The following is a 20,081-nucleotide window of genomic DNA, read 5'->3' on the forward strand; positions in this document are numbered from 1 at the left end:
TATATATATCATCATCCGCGGGACTGCATCCAGTTCAGACCCGCTGATGGGTTTTAATGTGAAGATACTGTGTTCTGTGTTTTGGTCCAAACATCCCATTTTTAAGTGAAAGCCATTCCCGAGATCTGATTTACACAGAAGCGTTTACAATCTCATTGACTCCGCGGACCACCTTAAAAGCACTTGTCCCGCCCCCGAAGCTTTCTTAGCCCGCTCTGATTGGCCGGGGCCTCATGGATGGAAGCTGCTGTAGAAATGCAAAACTTGTTGCTGGTTCCTCTGGACGCGTTGATCTCACACAGAGCCAAGCGGCAGAGCTGACTGTGAGTGTGTCTGTGGATCGCTCAGACCACAACCAGACGAGACTCTGCAGACGGAGGGACGCACACACAGGGAGCGGAACGCACCGAAAAGGACTTAAGGCGAAAAAAGGCGCTTCTCTGCAAGGCGCATGACCGGCAGCGGGTGGAGGATGCTGTCAAGCAGCTCCGTGGTCGCGGAGTGCGGGTAGTGCACGCCGCGCCGCTCCGGGTCCAGGTCGCGTAAAGGGACGCTCCGGTTCTCCGGTGCCTGGGTTGGAGATCCGTGTTTGTGGACTTTCCATCACACTGGACCTCTGGTTACATGCCTGCTCAGCAGTTTGAATGACATCGGCGGGCAGTGTTTATTTAAAGAAAGATTTTCTTTTTCTTTTTTTTTTTTTTGCTCAGAGCCACAGAGACAATTTTTACTGCACGGCCACGATTGGACTTTTCTCTTGTTTCCAGAATGGGACCTTACTCAAAAAGTCGCTCTGGGACATTTGACATCGGACTGGAATAATGAATTAGCTGACAGAAATTGCCATATTCCCTGTTCGATCGCTCCAATTCCAGTGCGCGCTGTGTTTTTGTGTCATGTTCGCCCTGAAGAAATGCGCACGGAAAAACTTTGGAATATTATAGGTCACTCGTGCAGCAAGTTGAATAGCAGGCTTTTATATTTGTTCGCTTAGTCAGAGACAAAAAAGAAGAGCAGTCAAGTGCACGCAGAAATACGGGCACAGGGACACAGTGTGAGTGCGTATTTGGACACTGTTTCTCTCTCTCTCCGCGTCCTTGGAGAAGTTAAAAAACAAAAACAACTGATCCACAACAATGAGAACTTATTTGGTGAGTTTAAACATTTAAGAAAAAAAGATAACGCAGTTTAATCGCCTATCTGATAAAAAAAAAAACAAAAGACGTTTGAATAGTTTTTTTGTATCTCTTTTTTCTTTTTTCTTTTGGGGACAGACGGAAAAACAGACAGTGTGCCGATGTCTGGCAAACTGGCCGTCATGTGGGATTGATTGCAGGGGAGTATGTTTGGGCTGGAGCAGTTTGGTTCTCAGATTAATAGCAGAAACCCTGGCCAGTCAGAGAGAAACATAAACCAACCGAGACTGAACATGGGCTCCCATTATAAAGGCCCAGGTTTTCACGCTGGAGGCCCGCCGGGAGCCGTGGAACCCGGCATGGGCCCTCTGAGCGAGCCGCAAATGCTCGGGCTCAATATGAACATGAACGGAGAGCAGTACGGGGGCTTTCACCCGCGGGGCCACTCGGACATGCATGCTGGCGGCGGACTTCAGCAGCAGCAGCAGCAGCAGCAAGCAGGACCCATGCATGGATTTTTTAACAACCAGCAACCTCATCAAGGACATCCTCACGGCCACCAACCTCACCCCCACCAACCTCACCCTCATTTCAGTGGGAATTTTGGAGGCCCAGAGCCAGGATCGTCATGCCTGCATGGTGGCAGGCTAATGGGCTACAACAACAATGGCATGGGACCACAGCAGGGCTTTGGTGAAGGATTTGATCCTCTCACTGAGGGACAGGCAGGGGATGGCTTTCCCCAGCAACAGCAACAGCAGCAGCAGCAGCAGCGGCCTGGTAACATGCCTGACTTTCAACATCACGGGCCTCCCAGTGGCAGCCATGCTGTCCCGGCCCCCTGTCTACCCCTGGACCAGTCACCTAACAGAGCAGCATCCTTCCATGGTCTCCCTTCCTCCTCATCCTCCTCCTCTGAGTCTCACGGCCTGGAGCCTCGGCGAATGCCCAACCAGGGAGCGGTGGAGGGATTAGAGTATAACTTCCCAAGTGAGGCTCCATCTGGACATTTTGATGTACATGTATTTTCCCCATCAGAATCTGAATCTCAGTTACCCCATTTTGGGCCAGGAAGGCCCGTTCCCAGCGGCAATTTCCCAGGGAACCCTGGCATGCCGCGGACACCAGGTATGCAGGGCATCTCTAAGGGACACCAGCCGCCCCCGCAGCCCCAGCCGCCTCAGCATGGAGTGTTTTTTGAACGTTTTGGAAATGGCCGGAAGGTGCCTGTGGGAATGGAGCCGGGGGTCAATGCGAGGCATCCTCTCATGCAGCAGCAACAACAGGCTGGCTTGATAGCCAGACAGAACTCATGCCCCCCTGGCCTCCCCAGACCTCCTCAGGCTGAGCCCGGCTCTACTAACCCTAACATTCTGGACGGAGGGGTCATGATTCCTGGCCAACACAACCAGTTTGAATATCCCATTCACAGACTGGAAAATAGGGGTCTGCACCCCTATGGAGACCCCATGTTTAATATGCAACAGCCAGCTCCTCCTCCCTCCCAGCAACCCCCGAATCAGAGGCTTCAACACTTTGACTCTCCTTATATGAACATGGCGAAAAGGCCCAGATTTGACTTTCCAAATGCACACAGCGGTGAAGGCTGGTGTGGTGGTATGGATAACCACCTCTCTCCCTCTGCCTACCCCGGCCTGCCTGGAGAGTTCACCCCACCTGTGAGTGAAGGTTTCCCCCCAGGTCCCCTGCAGCATCCGGGGCCTGAGCAGCAGTCTCTGCAGCAGCGCCAGAATGCAGCCATGATGATCAAACAGATGGCCTCACGCAACCAGCAGCAGAGGATGAGGCAGCCCAGTCTGCAGCAGCTGGGTCACCACGGCGATGTACCTCCTGGCCCCATGGCACATGGAGGCCCAGTTGGGAGCATGCCTCAGCCCAACTTTGACAGGGAGAATGGTGGCAGGATGCCCAACATTGATGGACAAAATCCTCATGTAACTCAGGAGAACTCCTGGTTCCAAGGGTCCCACCCACCAGGGGAGATGATGTCACGGCGTATGGGTGGAGCGGGTAATGAATCAGGGCCCCATGATATGGGGCTACAGCAGAACGGGGCTGGGATGATGTTTAGGCCAGGCATGGGCATGCAGGAGCCCATGAGAATACCAGGAGATGGACATGTGCAGGCTCTCCATTCTCCGGGCTTGCACTCACAGTTCAGCGGCAACATGGGCAACTTATCACAAATGCAGTCTCCAGGAGCAGGAGCGGGGCATCCGAATGCACCGTCAGAGAGGCGGCCAGCTGACTTCCCTGCACCTCCGATTGGAGCACAGCCAACATTTCCCTATGGGGGGGCTAACCGTCAGGGGCCAGCCCACAGTACTCCCCAGGGGGTGAGTACCTCACCAGGGACCTACCCTCCTCAGTCTGAGTTCCCCTCAGGCCAGCGGTCGTCTGTTAGTAAGCTTGGAGCTCTGTCCCTCGGGAACTTCAGCAAAACCAGTGCTAAAGACAGTGTTTTCGGCCAGAGCTGCCTGGCGGCCCTTTCCACGGCCTGCCAGAACATGATCGCTAGCCTAGGGGCCCCCAATCTTAACGTAACATTCAACAAGAAGAACCAAAATGAGGGCAAGCGAAAACTGAGTCAGACAGAGCAGGACATTAATAGCAGCACATCTAATGGGACTGGCAGTGCTGGTCCTGAATATTTTCAGAGCAGCAATTCCCAGAACAGCCAGATGCCTGGCACCGGGAATAGCAACTCTAAGCCTGCAAGTCAAAGCCAGACGGTGCAGGGGGAAGCCAGTGCCCTCTCCCCAAATTACAACATGGACGCTACCCCGTGCAGTGAGGGGAAGGCAACAACAGGGAGTGGGAGAGGGAGAGGGAGGAGAAAAAGAGACAGTGGACATGTGAGCCCTGGAATTTTTTTTTCCTCTGACAATGGTAACCCTGTTGTAAGTCCAGGCCAGCAGACCCCCTCGGCTGGCGTTGGGGAGAGGGGTGGGGGCACGCCCCATGAGAAACACCTCCAATCACCCTCTTGGGGAAAAGGAGGAGACCTAATGTTGGGGGACCAGGCGGACCTGATGTCTTCTTTGGACAGTGGCATTCAAAGTGTCGCCAAGTCTGACAGCAGCTCACCTCGAGTGGACTTTCCTGACGATGTCAGCACCCACTATGGCAACGAGGATGAGGTGTCCTCCAGCTCAGATGCAGGAGGAGCCTCAGCCACAAAGCCTAATCGCAGCCCTATGATCACCGGGTCACCCAAAATGCAGAGGGGTGACCACGGGTTGATAAATGGACAGAAGCCCCTCGGCATGGGCATTAACAATCATACTACCTCGACACCAGACAGCTATGGACTGAACGCTGGTGGGGGCACAGGGGCCAGTGGGGTGAGCCACCCGGGCACTCCTGGGGTGGAGCAGGTACGCACCCCATCCAGCACCTCTGGCCAGGAGGAAATCCATCCTCTGGAGATTCTGCAGGCTCAGATCCAGTTACAGCGGCAGCAGTTCAGTATCTCTGAGGACCAGCCCCTGGCCATGAAGAATGGCAAAAAGAATGGTGACTGTCCCTCTCAGAACGGAGACAATGAGCTGGCAAGCTGCAGCCCGGATGCTGGGAAGGGCTCAATGGGCACTATTGACCTTGACACCCTCATGGCAGAGCAGCACGCCACCTGGTACGTGCCCAGTGACAAGGCCATGATGGACGGGTCAGAGGATGACAAGGCCATGGGACCATGGGAAAAAAATAAGAGCCAAAACAGCAGTAAAGAAGGTAAATGAAACTGTTTAATTCCTTTGGTTCTATTTTATCGACTTTTCTCTCTCTCTCCCTCTCTCTCTCTCTCTCTCTCTCTCTCTCTCTCTCTCTCTCTCTCTGTCTCTCACACACACCTCACATAACACACACATGCAGCACTGACTACACTAACTGAACCATTTTTGCTCAGAGTATTAATATATTTTCTTCCTTAAAATGCTGTTGATTTGATCTGAAATGCAGTGTAACATCACATACATAATAGGTAAAACGCTCTGCTAGCGCTGATAATAAAGGACCTTTTGTCCATATTGTGCGGCCAGACAGCAGCCGTCTCTGTTTAACTAGGGTCTTTGAATTTTAGAGGTTTCGCCTATAGGAAGATAATAAATTTAATGGCAGCGCCATTCAAGCCTTTACAAAGAAAAAAAAAAGACGATTTATGCGGTATTTTTCTTCTTAAATTGGGTCCGTACTGAAGAATGTAAAAAAAATGATTATCAGAATGAAGCAGTTTTGAATGCCAGCAGACAGAACAAAGTAAACCTTGTACCTCTTCTGCTATGTATTTTTATAAGGTTCTTCATTGTGGAGCACTTCAAAAGGAGAGCTCAAGAAAAGTAAACATTTCCTGCGGTTCTTTATCTCGGTTTTCAGGGTGAACAACTACATTGAGAAGATTAATAGCTTTTTGAGGATATGCGTTTGCGCAGCGGGGTTCCCCTCGCCTTGTTACGTGTTTGTTTTTGTTATTACCATGGGATAATACAGAGCTGCTCGAAGTGGATTGATTTTAGATTGGCAGGACAGGATTTCGAGGATTACATATCACGGTGAAATTAAGACAGCCTTTTTAGTTTTAATTTCCTTTCCGTGGGAAATAGTTAATATCGTGAAACTTTCAGTACTATTTATTTAGTTTAAATAAAAATTAAATTGAAACATACTGGTTTGTTTACCGTTTAACAATTTGATACTATTTGTTTTTGCCACTTTTGTGACTTTTAAATTAATTATATATTTTTTATATCACCCAAGTAGTGTAAGATATTTTTGGAAGTAATTCGTTCTCTCACAATGCAAAGTTCATCAGAGAAAATAGACAAATCTTCTTGCTTAAGGCACCGAAGCAGTTTTTCAACTAGACAGAGATACTAAAATCAGATGTATGTTTATGGCTTCAAATAGTTTCATGATGGCTGTGCGTTAAAATAGAGATACATATTAATTACACTCACTGTTACGTTGTTAAGAAGCGTATTGGTTTCTTCTTCTACTTCTTCTATTTCCATGATAATAATAATAATAGTTATAATAATAATAACAGCAATAATAATAATGATAATAATAACCGTTGTTTTTATTAATATTATTTTGAGGGAAATTATGATTATATTGTTTTGTTAATTATTGTTTGTACTTAAATCGTAATAGAAAACAAGTTGTATGCAAATATACGCATTTTAATTGCAAAAATAGGCAGGTTGTATTTATTAATATATGTTGGTTTAATTTATTTTTTATTTGTTTATTTTTCACGTTTATTGTCCCTAATTTCTTTTACGTTGGCTCGTTGAAAAATATCATCAGTGGACAGGGATGGTTGACGTTGCGCGATATAAAAATCCACCCACTGTCAGGGTGAATCTGCCGGCAGGCCTGTGGATGTATGGATATATATAATAATGTGGATGTACATATTTGAGGATAGAGCCGAGCGCGTCTCGAGCGCCTCTTTGTTCTGATCAGCGCGGGTGCAGCGGGGCGGGGGCGCGCAGCGCGCGGAGTCTCGAGTCCAGGCGCATTGTTTATATGAGACTGAGCGCAGGGTGTCGGGTAGTATCACTAATGCCATTACTTCGAAGGAGCATTGTAACTAAGCGTTTCCACTGATGCAGCAGGCTGGTGTGATACATCAATAGAAAAATAACAAGCAGTGTGCAAATTAATTTGAGCCAGGATGATCAAAAGTCATCCAGCTATTTGTTTTCCTCATCATTACTCTCCACTGGTCTTCTCTGCTGAATTAGTGGACATATGACAGGATCATTGAGCAGTGTGGCTGGTTTCTTACCATGATCATTTACAAACTGAGTTCTACTAATTTATTAAAAAACAACAGAGTATGCAAAACCAGAGTTTGGGGGTGTTGGTAGAAAAAGCCCACCGATGCCGGGGAGTGATAAGGAACATCATCACTTTTGATATTGATTAATGAGTATTCTCTTGAGTCAGAAACCCAGCACTGATAAGAAGTCAGCCACACTCACCCTGTTGCTCTCCCTGTTTTAATTCTCAGTGGGTCTGAAAGCACGTTTAACATTTTAAATTCAGTAGGTATTTAAAAGCACGATAGTCTTAATTTCTGCTCCCTTCTCATCTCTCCTCCTGTCTACTTCTCTCTCCTGCTCTCTCCCTCACCCTCTCCTCTCTCAGCCCTCCCTGCATGGACACGAGGCATGCAGCTCTGGAGCGATCGATAGCTAGTTAGCACAAATCACGGCTCCTGACAGTTTCTCATTTGAGTGCTTCAGACAGCAAAGATGAAAAAAAGGGTGGAGGTGTATTTGGGAGGGGAGGGGGATTTTGAGATTGAATCTGATGCTTAGGCTACACAGAAGGGAGCAAAATAACATAATAATTTAAGATAAGTCATAGCCCACAGTGTAGTTCCATAAGAGCCAGCATCCCACAGGCTTTGCACACTGCAAGAAATACCCCCCCCCACAACCACTCAGTCTAGACCCTCTGAACAGAATCCAGCCAGTGGAGAGATCACGTCAGTGACACTAATTTGAAACGAATCAGACTAAATTAATTAGTCCAAACTGATGTAACTTGGTCCAGAAAATTCTTAAAAGATGAACATTTTTAGTGGCAGAAATTAATTTATGTCATTCTGGTGACACTTTTAGTCTTCAGCCCAAGACCACATAACCTTTAAGATATTCTTGTTCCATGTAAATACTCTTTAACAGCTACATACGTCTGAAATACAGGCTAAATAATTTCTTAGTTTTGTCATCAGATAGATCTAAGTTTTTTTTTTTAACCTCTCCACTTCAGAAAACTAATTGTGTCATCACCCTTTCATTTACATAAATGTGCTTTAGTTTGCTTGCTCGTGAGTGTTGTTGAATTATGCATAGAATGCTTTTCCCCTTAAACAGTAAGCATTCTCTCAGTTTATTAGGTTCAATAATAATAAACGGTAATTAACATATTAATTCACTCAGAAATACTTAATTTTGAGTATCTAATAGAAAGTGAAAATCTTGTTGAAAAATGCACTTAAATTCACTTCATTGTAATTATAAGCAGGACTTTCAGTATTTTCTCATTTACATTTTTTGACAAGTTGTTGCATTTAGTTGTCAGTGTTTTGACTTTACCCAGAATGTGTCTAAATATGAGATAGTCAGTTTCTGGTGAGAGTTTAGATTTTGTCCTAGGAGTTGTTTTTTTTTAGGAAGTTAACATTTTTTGAACAGTGGGATCATGGTGCTGTGTGTACTTTGGTGAAGCAGAAGATGGCAGTGAAAAGTAAAAAGAGCTGGGGTGGGGTGGGGGGGGGGGTCAAAGGTCAGCTTGGTCGTATAAGGTGAACACTCCCATCGCTCAGGGCTCAGTATGAACGTGTGTGTGACTTCAGGGGGACCTCGGACCATTTTGTCACCGGGTGTGTTTGTGTTCGAGAGAACGCTGGAGACACACGTCTTGCGATGATTCGGAGAAAGACACAGTGCAGCAGCTCCACGTTATTCTTCACTAACTTCCGCTGAATGTTTAAACGCGCAGACGAGCAGCCAATAAAAGTTGCGCTGTGCTTATTCGTAGAGGAGTTGTGCTTTTCGGAGCCGCTGTCAGTTCACCCAGCTCACCCTCTCTGTGGTCCCTGTGTGCCTGTTTAAAGCGATGCGTGCTGCAGTAACGGCCCCTTTTGGACCCCATATCTGGCCTCCTCTCTCTGTGACAGCATGTAGCTCAAGTTGTTCACTAAGGCACAGTCATACCTGCTGCTGTAAACTCACAGCCTGCGGATTCTTGCGTGCTACTCGGCGTCATATGCTCCCGTGGAGGCAAAGGAGAAGAGGTGTACACGAGCAGCTTTTCCTTGTATGGTGTCAGTTAACATTATTTCCTTCTTTTCAAAAAAAAAAAAAAAAAAAAGAAGTGTTTTACACTCTTCCTCCTCACTCTCTCCTGTATATCTTAGCCAGAAGCTGGCCGTTCATTTGGGAACTCATGCATAGTCTTGATAACAGGCAACCAGCAGGCGTAGGAAGTGATTCAGTTATTTTTATTTTTCACTTTTTTTTTTTTTTTTTTGCCACACACACTTTTTCTTTTCTTTTCTTTTCTTTTTTTTTTTTTCCAGCGCAGTTAAAAAAACTTCACAGTTGACCTTGCGGAATAGTTTCACTCTTCGCTCTCAGTCATCAGCCAATAAACAGCTCTAATCATGATCAAATCTCTTTCACTCCGACTGTGACAGGTTTGAAAAGAGGGAACTTGCATCTTATCACACCTACTAGAAAGCACTTAAATCCGCAGAAAGAGCCGTATTGATATTCCACCGCCGAGAACAATCCTGTGAGACTACCTGCCTTTGACATTTCAGTACGACAACAACCCCACAAATCACACCCGTAATTTTCTATTTCCTTTTTCTAAAAAAAGAAGGAAAGTGATTGGCATGTGTTTGAATGTGGGAAAAAAAACAGCTCGGGGCAGTCTATGTTCTTTACCTGTCATTACAAGGTGTTTCATATTGACTTTTTCAACAGCACACATCAGCCAGCAAGCCTCTCTGCACACTCCTGCACTGCAGTAATGATAATCATTATGATAATCATAGCAATTAGCCTTTGTAATATTGTTTCTAAAAGTCACAATTCGTCCTCGGGCAACTCCTGCAAGTTGACTTGGTTATTGACGGGTTCATCAGGGCTACAAAAAACACTCTATATTCTGATTTCAGCAACCTAAATACATAATTGTAATGACAGAGCGACAGAATCACACCATTTTCACTGTTATTGCCTTATAATTTTGTTCTATTTTTGTTTGAGATTGTACGCCTGTGTGTGTGTGTGTGTGTGTGTGTGTGTGTGTGTGTGTGTGTGTGTGCTGGCATGCACGTATGTGTCGAAGGGCAGGTTTGTAGACACTGCAACCTGATAGTGTGGATTTGTCAGCTGCAGACATAAAGTTTGATTTATTTAGACTCATGTCAGGCTCACGGCTTCAGCCCCTGATCTCAGGTGTCTCGCTCGGTGGAGCACGCTCGCTTAATTCTAACGTGTTGAAAATATTTCAGAGTATTTGCTTGACTTGTAATTAGCGCAGGACTGAGAAGAGCCTATCACGCATTTAAAGCGGCTGATATTTAAGACTGCGTTCGTGAGTGTGCGTGCGTGTTTGTTTATGTGCTCTGCGTGTGTGCGCGCGCGTGCGTGTGTGTGTGTGCTCTGCGAGACATTGAGCGCTAGTGACAGTCAAAGGAAGCCTGTTAAAGCAGCGTGCTTGTGACTGATGAAGAGAGAAAAAGATGAACAAAGGTGTCAGGCCTTTTGCTTTGCTGGATTTTTCAGCTCTTCAAAATAGCAGCTCATCCGGTGTTTTGTTTTCCCTGGGGAAGGGTGTTGGAATAAAATAAAACTTGTCTCAGCATGTGGTAAATGTTCTCCATGGATGCAGCGGGGAATGGAAAGCTGAATTTATCCGGGAGATGCACAGACTGAAGGAGTTTCAAACCTTCGATCGTCTGTATGTGACATGCCTCCAAATGTCCACTGTCTGGTTGAATGACTGCCAGAGCGAGAGAAGAAAAACGGCATCAGTTTGATAAGACGCTCCTGAAAGGTGTCCTGGGTTCAAATGTTGCCCCAGATACGAGTACAGGTTTCAAAAAGGTCTGTCTGTGTGTTGTGTGTGTGTGTGTGTGTGTGTGTGTGTGTGTTCTCAGGTATTCAGAGGTGTAGATGTCTTCACGCTGCCAGCAGCGGTTATGTTATTAGCCATACAGGAAGTCGTCAGGCGCCTTTAATTTGTATTGAGGAATTGACAAATGAGTTATGACACTGGAGCAGTTTCTCCTGGGAGACAAGTAGAGACTGATGGAGTGAAAGGGAAAGTAAGAGAGATTGAGAGATGTGTTCTTTTCTTATTCAGAGAACATCTGTAGTTTCGCTCGTGACGCGTGTTGCTGGGTAATAGCAACCATTTGCATTTATGGAAGGGAAAATAATTCAATTCAACATCAAACCTTTTTTCCCCATCAGTTCCCTGCTGCACGACTACTGCTCACTCTTGTCTGTATGTAGCTGAAACAACATATTTATCCACATCTATTTCAAATATTTCTCGTCTTCGTAAGTAAAACACACAACAGCAAAAGGTTAAATAGACGACATTAATTTAAAAGCACAGCTGGTTAATTTCACTGATTAAATGATCTGTTGACACTTTTCACTTTTTTTTTTTTTGTTGTTGTTTTTTTTTGTGCAATTCCTGGAACAGAGCTCGTAATTACCCCGACCGTCATATTTATTCAAAACAAAAGTCCCTGTCATGCAGGTGCGTCTAATCTCAAAATTGCTGCTGTTTTCACGTGTGGCTGACCTTTTCCAAAGAAGGTGAAAACACAGAAAACAGAGCATGCAGCGCCGCGCTGAAACAAAATAGAGACGGCGGAGTAGATCAATATGTCAGCGACTTGGATGACACGCTGGACAGGTCCTGGACATGGTCGTGAGTTATGAAGGAGGCACTAAATCACTTCCCATGTTCTGATTTGTGTCTGGTTTCCTAAGCACTTCTTGTGGCCAGAGGGGGAGGTGTGTGTGTGTGTGTGTGGGTATGAGTTTGAGGGGATGGGAATGGGTGTGTTGCTGGAGAGAAGGTAACGAATGCTAGGGGCAATGCCTGCCTGGGCAAGTTTTTTTCTTTCTTTTTTTTTTTTTTTCCTTTATGTTGCAGGCCAGAGGACAGAGAGGAAATTCAAACCAAAATAACCCCCGTGCCCTTGCCTGAGAAATGTGCCCCCCTGCTCCCTCCAGATATCCTCCCTGCTCCGAGGGAAAGGTCACAGTACGGCAGTTGGGTGGAGTTGGGGATGGCGGGGGTTGCAGGAGCCTCACATGCTCCCTGCCCACCTTTGGGCAGGAGATACTCAGGACAGTTACCTCTGTTAGCCTTTCCTGAACGTACGAGAGATATTCTTTTTGATTTCCTGGGTGTGTTAGTTATTCGACAGCGAACTGCACGTCCTGTCATTTCGGAGAAAAAGATGAGACAATATGGGGAGAATCTTAAGTTGTTCAATTTCAGCCAGCTCGGAAAGGAGAGTTCTGTTAAAATTGGACCTTTTTCTCAGCCCATTTTATTTCCGAGTCTGATTCTCTCTCTCTCTGCGGACTGTGATGGGAGTTTTGTGCTGACAAAGACGGACTCCTCACACAAGGCTGTAGTGGTAGTTGTTATGCTAAAGGAATCTGACCTGATGTCACACACTGTCACAGGAGCGGAGGCCTTTGGGTGTTTTTGTCAGCGAGCGGAGCATTCTGATAGGGCTGGTTTGTGTTCAGAGAGGACGGGGTCGCGGCCCCGGGAGCACGAGGTTAAAGGTGAAGTGTCGTCATGGAAGTATAGAGCTCGGGATAGAAAGGGCAGAGGCCTGCCGCATGGGATTGTGGGGCCTGGGAAATCAATGTGACGGCTCTGAGGAACCAAAAAGGAGCTTTGTAGATTCTCTCACGCACACTTTATTTTCGTCTTGTGTCATCTAAAACACACATTTCATTCAGCTTCTTTTTTTTTCTGCTCTGATTATTTTATAAATTGTCACGATATCTGTGTCAGCCTCAAAGGTGACTGTCATTTTACATTTTCTTTTTGCCTCTTAAGATTTAATTAAAAAAATGATTGCTCTTTAACAGCTATTATTAAATAGCTGGAAAATAGTCTCAGAGCAGCCATTGTTTATCTCCCTGCACTGCTTCGAGTGTGTGTGTGTGTGTGTGTGTGTGTGGTATGACATGTAAACCCGTGTCAGGCCGTCAGCTCCCAGACACATTGGTGTCATCCAGACAACCGGAGCTGTGCGCTGTGCTCCCAGCCTCCATGGCATCCGAAGCTCTACTCATCTCTGTAAATCGTCTCTGGCTGTGTCTGTGAGACGGCTCCAAAACCCCGCTGCTTATGTGTATGTTTGTATGTGTGTGTGTGTGTGTAGGTGTGTGTGTGTGTGCGTGTGCGCGTGCGTGCATGAGCATCATCACCAGGCACTAAATAACAAAGTACAGCACTTGGGGCAAGAGATATAGCGATATAAGTGCATCACATTAAATTCAGTATTTACTTAACACATCACAGTGGTAATCTTTTCTGGCTGTAATGTGGTTAAGGATATTTAGGTGTGTGTGTGTGTTTGCAGCCCCGCGCAGCTGCTCGTGCTGTTACTGTTCCCTTTTTATTAGGTGTTTTCTCCCCTCTCGCTTGTTGATGCCGAGCACTTGTTCCCCTCGGATGAATAGGCTATTATTGAGATATTACCGCGGATATGAATTCTGCGTTAGTCAATGAACAGCCATAACAAGATGGATCTCATTATATAGATATAAAGAGATTTCCCTGCTTGTAAAATGTCATGCTGATTTGGGGTTTTAGACCTGTGTGATGTAGAATTTCACACCGCCGTTTCCACTTCTGAACGCACACGCCGCCATGGATAATGCTCACAATTTGAGGGTAGTGTCTTGATTCTTTTCCCGTAAAAATCACATCCCTCAGATCCCCTTTGGCTGCCCTATAATACAGGCTGATATTTTAATCCTGTGGTGGTCAAGTGTTTGGCTTATTTTACAAGCGGCGGATTTTGCTAACACTGTTAATTGAAAAGTGTATCGAAACAAATGGCAGTCAGCCCATTCAGAGGGACTGCAGGTCTTTAACCTGAGGAGATGATAGAGAAATTAACTGAAAAAAAAAAAAAAAATGTGTTGTTCTTTCTTAAAATGACGAGTAAATAGTAAAATCTGCTTTTTTGATATGAGGTCATATCTGAACATGTATCCTGGGATTTCACATTTGTCAGTATGTGTGAAAGAAAAGAGTTATCGTGTTTGCAGTGTGTATTTCTTTTGCATTTTCCACTCTAGACGAGTGATGTGTCTTGCTGAGCTTGTGTGCGTTTGTTCCTGCATGCGCATCCGTGTGTGTGTGTGTGTGTGTGTGTGCGCGCGTGTGCGTGTGTGCACAAGTGGAGCAGCAGCTGAGGGCTGGTGTGGGCATGGCAGCGGCAGCGGCGACGGCAGTGGTTGGCGTGTTGTGTGTTTTTTTGCTGTGCGTGTTGTCAGTTTGCTGTGTGTCAGCAGTGAGCCAGGGGAACGCTTGGCTGCCTATTCAGGCCGGTGCGGACCCTGCTGTGCCCAGCTAGCATGAGCTGCTGGCGGGTGCTGGAGGGTACACAGCGCTCGGAAGAGGGAGTGTGAGTGGGTGGAGGGGGTGGAGAGCAGGGGAGGGGGCGATACTGGCAGGGGGTGGGGATCCGCCATGCTGAGGTGTATGACTGGACCCTCTGGCAAATGTTAGATCTTGTCACCGCCGCCACCAACACCGCTCTAAATCCTCGTTCCTGCCTTACCCCACCGCGCCCTCAGCCCCCACTTACACCATGTCTCCGCTCCTTGGGAGGGAGATGGAGAAATTCACAGAGACCGGCAGTCAGAGAGACAAACGAAACAGGGAACAACGGGAGGCTTGGCTGCCTGACCTTTTACCAAATCCCCCCACTTTTCCATTCCAGTGGTCGCAGCCCAGACAGGCTGGGGGGCAAGCCTGCCTCGCTGCCTGCATGTCTGCCTGCCTGCCTGCCTCTCTTGGTTGTCCTAGCTGCCTGGTCTGGCCCGGCGTTCTCTTCCCTGGCTGTGTTTTGTTAACACTGTGTCACTGCTGCCTCAGGGTCTGCGAAAGCAGAAGCGGAAAGGGAGATGAAAACAGTAAGCAAAACAAGATGAAAACTGTTTAAGTAGCAGGGAAGGATGAGCTAAAACAGGGGAAATGATGATACGGAGGTCTGCGCGGCGCTCCTCTTCCCTCTCAGGTGAGCAGCAGACTGACTGGAGTGTTGTGATCTGCAGCCTCTGTGCCGTCGACTTTGTCGTCTATCACAGCCTCTCCCTCCTCTGACACATGTAACTCAGCTTGTCAGAGCTGTTTTCTAGCTGTCTCTACACTCAGACACAGAGTTGTCCCTGCACCTTAAAGCGGCACACTGATCCGTTCACCATCCACACGGAGCGAGGCGCTTGCGTGTTTCTTGTGGTGAGGAGATGGGAGAATAATCGGACTGATTTTAGCGGAGGATCCATAGCATCTTCACACACACTTTCTCTGCGCTTTGGGCTTCCTTGGAGGCAAAACCCAAAGCACACGATGCAACACTGGAGCCATAACACACAGCCCCACCGTCACCTCTCTCCGAGCTGCCGCGTTTCTCCTTCCCCTGTTGAATTTTGTGTGTTCTTTAAAACTTTTCTTCATTTCTGCCCCCTTCTCCCTCCGTCTGCTGCAGTGTGTATCTCAGCAGATGAAGTGTGACGCTGCGCTTTTATGTATAGTTTAGCCAAGCACTTCCTGTCCTCGTCAATCTTCCCCTTGACTAATTTTTTCGTTACACGGCACAAAGTGATTTTTCTCCATATGTGAAGCACACATCTCAGGCGTCAGCATTAATTCTGTGGCACAGCTGATTTTTTATTTTTTTTTATATGAGTTGTAATCAACCCCTGTATGGATTTTCCGGAAGCTTGGTTGAACCGTTTAATATGAGGCTCCACACTTTGGTGACACATGGTCGATACCGTGGTACGGTCATTATACCAGTAAATTGGGTCAAGCAGGGTTAAAGGCCAGTATTGTCTGTGCCCTTTGACCCTGTGACCAAAGGTCGTGCAGGAGCGCTCCAGATTTGTACACTGGGAGAAAATGAATGCGTGTATTTCTGCGCGCGTGTGTTTTCACATGTGTTTATCGGGAATGAGGAGGAGGAGTGCGAGGACAGGAAGCTTTGCTTACAGCATCCTTTTCGGGTCGCGCTGATGGGGGGGTGGAATAGTGTTGAATTAATTTCACAGTGCAGATTTAGAGTGGGATGTGAAAATGACACTGGTTTAATTAAAAGTGTGTATTTTAAATGGTTCATCTGGATCAGAGAATGCCAATTGCTTGAAGTTGTTTTTTCCTGTTTTCTGCAGTCTCAATTAACCTTCTCCTCTCTGTGCTCCTCTGCAGAATCAGAGCTGTCCCAGAGTAAGGCTGGAGCCGGGGCCCCAGGAGCCGGGGGAGCGGGAGGTGGCAGCAATGGAGGCAACCACCTGCAGTGCCTGTCCGTCCACTGCACAGACGAGCTGGGGGACAGTAAGGGCCGAGGGGGACCCGTCTCCTCCTGGCGCTCCCTCCACTCTGATATCTCCAACCGATTCGGGACATTCGTGGCGGCGCTGACTTGAACGCGAGGCAGGCCCGGCAGGAAGAGGGAAGGAAGATCACAAATTATGATGATTTGTCAGAGACAAATAACGATGAGGATGATGATGGGAAGGTGTTGAGGAGACAACTGCGAGCAGCTCCTGCCTGTTCAGGGACAGAAAGACATTTACGCTCATAAATGCAAACACAACCACACACACACACACACACACACACACACGCACACACACATTTACTCATGCGCTCACACACATGCACACACACACACCCACACACACACACACACACACACGCACACACACACGCACACACACACACATGCAAATACCATGTTTTTTCTGACACATGCAGTCACACTCGAGGACACTTTCTCACACACTGCTGGACAATACAGCTCGGGCTCGACTCAACGGTGCCCACATCTGGAAAACCTCAAATCAATATTTTTCTTTTTTGTTTTTATTTTCTTTGTTGAAGAAAAATTAAAGAAATGTCAAAAGGAGGAGAATACAAAACAAGAAGAAGAAGCAGAAGCAGAAGAAGAAGAAGAAGACGAAGAAGAGATATTCTGTTGTCATTGGCTAAGATTGTATACCAGTGTTGGGTGTTGTGATGCGAACATGATGTCATGGCTTTTACTCTGTTGCTCATTACAGCCTGCCTGCCTGCTCTCCCCTCAGTTATGGTTTCAGCTCCAATGTGTACATTCTCCTTCCAATTAATGCAGCTTCACTGTTTGCTGCCCAAAATACCACCAGCCAAATTTACATTCTCCTAATATACACAGAAGTAGAGATTTGTCCCCACACACTCGAATAAGGCCTGAACACTGAGCAGAGGAAGAGGAAGACGGGAAGAGGGATGAATATGCATGAATGTAACTCCACCATTTGTTTTTGGACAGAACGATTCCCCTCTTTATCAACGCAAAGTCAAACCTTTTTTTTTATCTTCTGCTTTATCATTTAAGATCTGTTGTAGTTCTCCACTCTTTTAATTCTCAAATATCTCTTCTCTTTCTTCTCTTCTCTTCTCTTCTCTTCTCTTCTCTTCTCTTCTTCTTCTCCTCACCTCAACCACTCGTATACAAATCAGCCAATGGGAACTGAAAACGGAGGTCAAGGGATTGTTTAATAAGGGAATTGAGAAAAAAAAAAGACTATTGGTATTGCACATGTATAATAAGAGAAAAATTTGCTGTGTGTTAGGCAATCTTGTAATCTTTAAATAAAGCTTCTGTTGAATTTGAATTTCTGAAACAATAGATGGAGGACTGTGACGGCAATTTGCAAACTGATTTTTTTTTTTCCTTTTTTTTCTTTTTTTGTTTTCTTTTTTTAATAATATGTAAAGTGCAGTCGTCTGTTTTCCTGCATATTGTATATATCTGTATATGTTTTATTGAGTAACTAAATAACAATAAATATGACGTTAAAGGTGGAATTCGTGGAAGTTGTGTTCTTTGACACTCTCCCCGAAAAATGATTAGTCACATCGTCGTGCTGGTAGCGTGAGGATCATGACTGAATTACCGACGTGCCTGCAGTATATTACAACACAGATATGACAGGGAATATGTGGACTGACGCATAATACCTGACACGCATGCAGTAACTTGCACTATATTTAAGCCAGGAGCAGCAGCGGCAGGAATACAAGAAAACGAGGCTTCCCGGTGGATTAGGGAAGCAAGACGATTAATTCCGTGTACACCTGCTAGCAACCTGTGTTGTATTTTATCCACCCATCATTCCTGACATCCTTGCTCCTTCGTACGGCTAATAAATCCGCACTGACAAATGGAAAATTTACCATCAGGATAATCATTAGAATATTACTCCAAATACAGTGCGTACAACCAAAACAGCCCCACATCTTTCCCGTAAACATTTTTCAATACTTCAGTTTCTGAAGGCTGCTCTGATTTGCCTGTTTTCCTCATCATCCCTGTTGTTTTTGGCGACCCTACACCATCTTACTCGCCCTTCCTCCCACTGCAGTCGCACACGCACACACACACACACACACACACACGCACCCCTCCCCTCTTCCCACTCCCCAGGCCCTCTTTGGCTCACCTGCTCTTTATTGGCCATCTGCATGGATGCTTAATGCTAATCAATAACTCCCCTGTGTGCCAGCTCTGAGGTGGAGACGTCAATGCTACCTAACAGGGCCAGTGATCAACTTGCATCACTGCTGTCTAGGATACGCGCACACACATACATACGCCCTACACACTCAAACCGCAGCTCCCTGCAGGACCCTGTCTGTGTTATTCAGGTGTGCGTTGTGCTTGCCGCTCTAGCCGCCGCCTGCTGTGTAGGATTGCGGGGCCTGTTGTGAAAGTGATGCGCAGAGAGCCGCAGCGTTAGCAAACAGCGGAGACTGGTTATGTGAGAGACTGTCATGTCACCTGGGAGGGCCTGTTCCGGGAGGGAGAATGGGGGAGAAAGTAGGAGACGGCTGGGGAATAAATGCTGATTACACTGCTCGCTGTGGAGCCGAAGCTGGAGAGTCTCTGTTAGGTTTAGTCACTGAATCAGTAAAACGCTGTGCGAATACTCAAAGCGGCTCTTTGTGTGTGCATCTTTTTTTTTTTGTATTGTTGCTATTTGTTTTTAAGCTTATAATCCCGGCAAACATGTAATGCGTTTGGTCACAATTTGCTTACAGTAATTTGACGTGTCACCTTTCATTGTTCACAGAGACAAACGGTACAAAGGGACAACAAGTTCACATTCACTGATGACACTGGTTGGACTAGTGTTTGGCAATAGTCCTGACACGTCTGACTAGCATACGTTTATTAGATCAAAAGGAATGTCTTTTTCAGGGCTGGGTCGGGTGATTGCACACGGATCAAAAAGGGTTCAAGTGCTGCTCTATTGTTGACTGAACTTCAAGCTGAGCTTTGTGCTTTGTGTTTGCTCAGCCAAGGTTCTAAATTTCCTTAAAGAATCACCACATTCTGTGTTTGACAGGAGGCTCCTGTGGTGACACACTACCTGCCTGTCTGGTTTGGCTGACCTGTTCTGTGGCAGGACGAGGGCTTGTGCTCACAGGTTTCCGATGCGCACAGACAGCTGATGAATACTGGGTTATTGTTATGTACCTGAAGCTCTGGTGACATGTTTCTTGGGAGAGGAGACGCCAGAATGAATTACAGTCCAAACTGACGTGCCGTCCCATTATCTACGTCAGTAAGAAACTGTTGCTGACGGATCTGATTGCAATACAATACAATAATATCAGATCCAAGCGAGCAGATGAATTGTTATGCGTCAATGAAACTAGTGAGTGTTACCCTGTTTCCCCGAACACGCCTGCTGCTTAGCCACAGCCGTGTGGGACTCGGTGACAAAGAGACCTCGGGATGTTGGCTCCGGTCAAGATGTATGGTGCTGGACCCTTTCCTTCAATGGGCTCCTCTGCGTGGCAGCCATGTTTGGAGGGAGAGTACTGTGTGGTCGCCTGAGAACTTATGTGTTTCCCAGCCAACGTGCATCTAAAGAATAACAATTTCACTAGCCATGAAGACCATCCATGGAGCCATGGGGGCTGTGGCCAGAAAGCTCGGCCAAACACTCTCCTCTCATGCAGCTTTCTATGTACTCCTATAAATACATCTCCTATTTGTATAGAGGCGATATGCATCTTTGGGAAAATACCACAATGTTGACATAAGAGCACCCTCTACACCCCCTCCTCCTC

General features: G+C 46.5%; 1 protein-coding gene across 1 annotated transcript; it reads left to right on the forward strand.

The window, feature by feature from the left end:
- Positions 1-255: 255 nt before the first annotated feature.
- Positions 256-17,807, forward strand: mn1b (meningioma 1b). The gene is made up of 2 exons (XM_030417522.1): positions 256-4,889; positions 16,170-17,807. The coding sequence occupies exons 1-2, from the start codon at positions 1,343-1,345 to the stop codon at positions 16,385-16,387; spliced, it is 3,765 nt and encodes a 1,254-aa protein (XP_030273382.1). The 5' UTR covers positions 256-1,342; the 3' UTR covers positions 16,388-17,807.
- The last annotated feature ends 2,274 nt before the right edge of the window (positions 17,808-20,081 follow it).

Source organism: Sparus aurata, chromosome 5, assembly GCF_900880675.1.
Source record: "Sparus aurata chromosome 5, fSpaAur1.1, whole genome shotgun sequence".
Taxonomy (NCBI): Eukaryota; Metazoa; Chordata; class Actinopteri; order Spariformes; family Sparidae; genus Sparus; species Sparus aurata.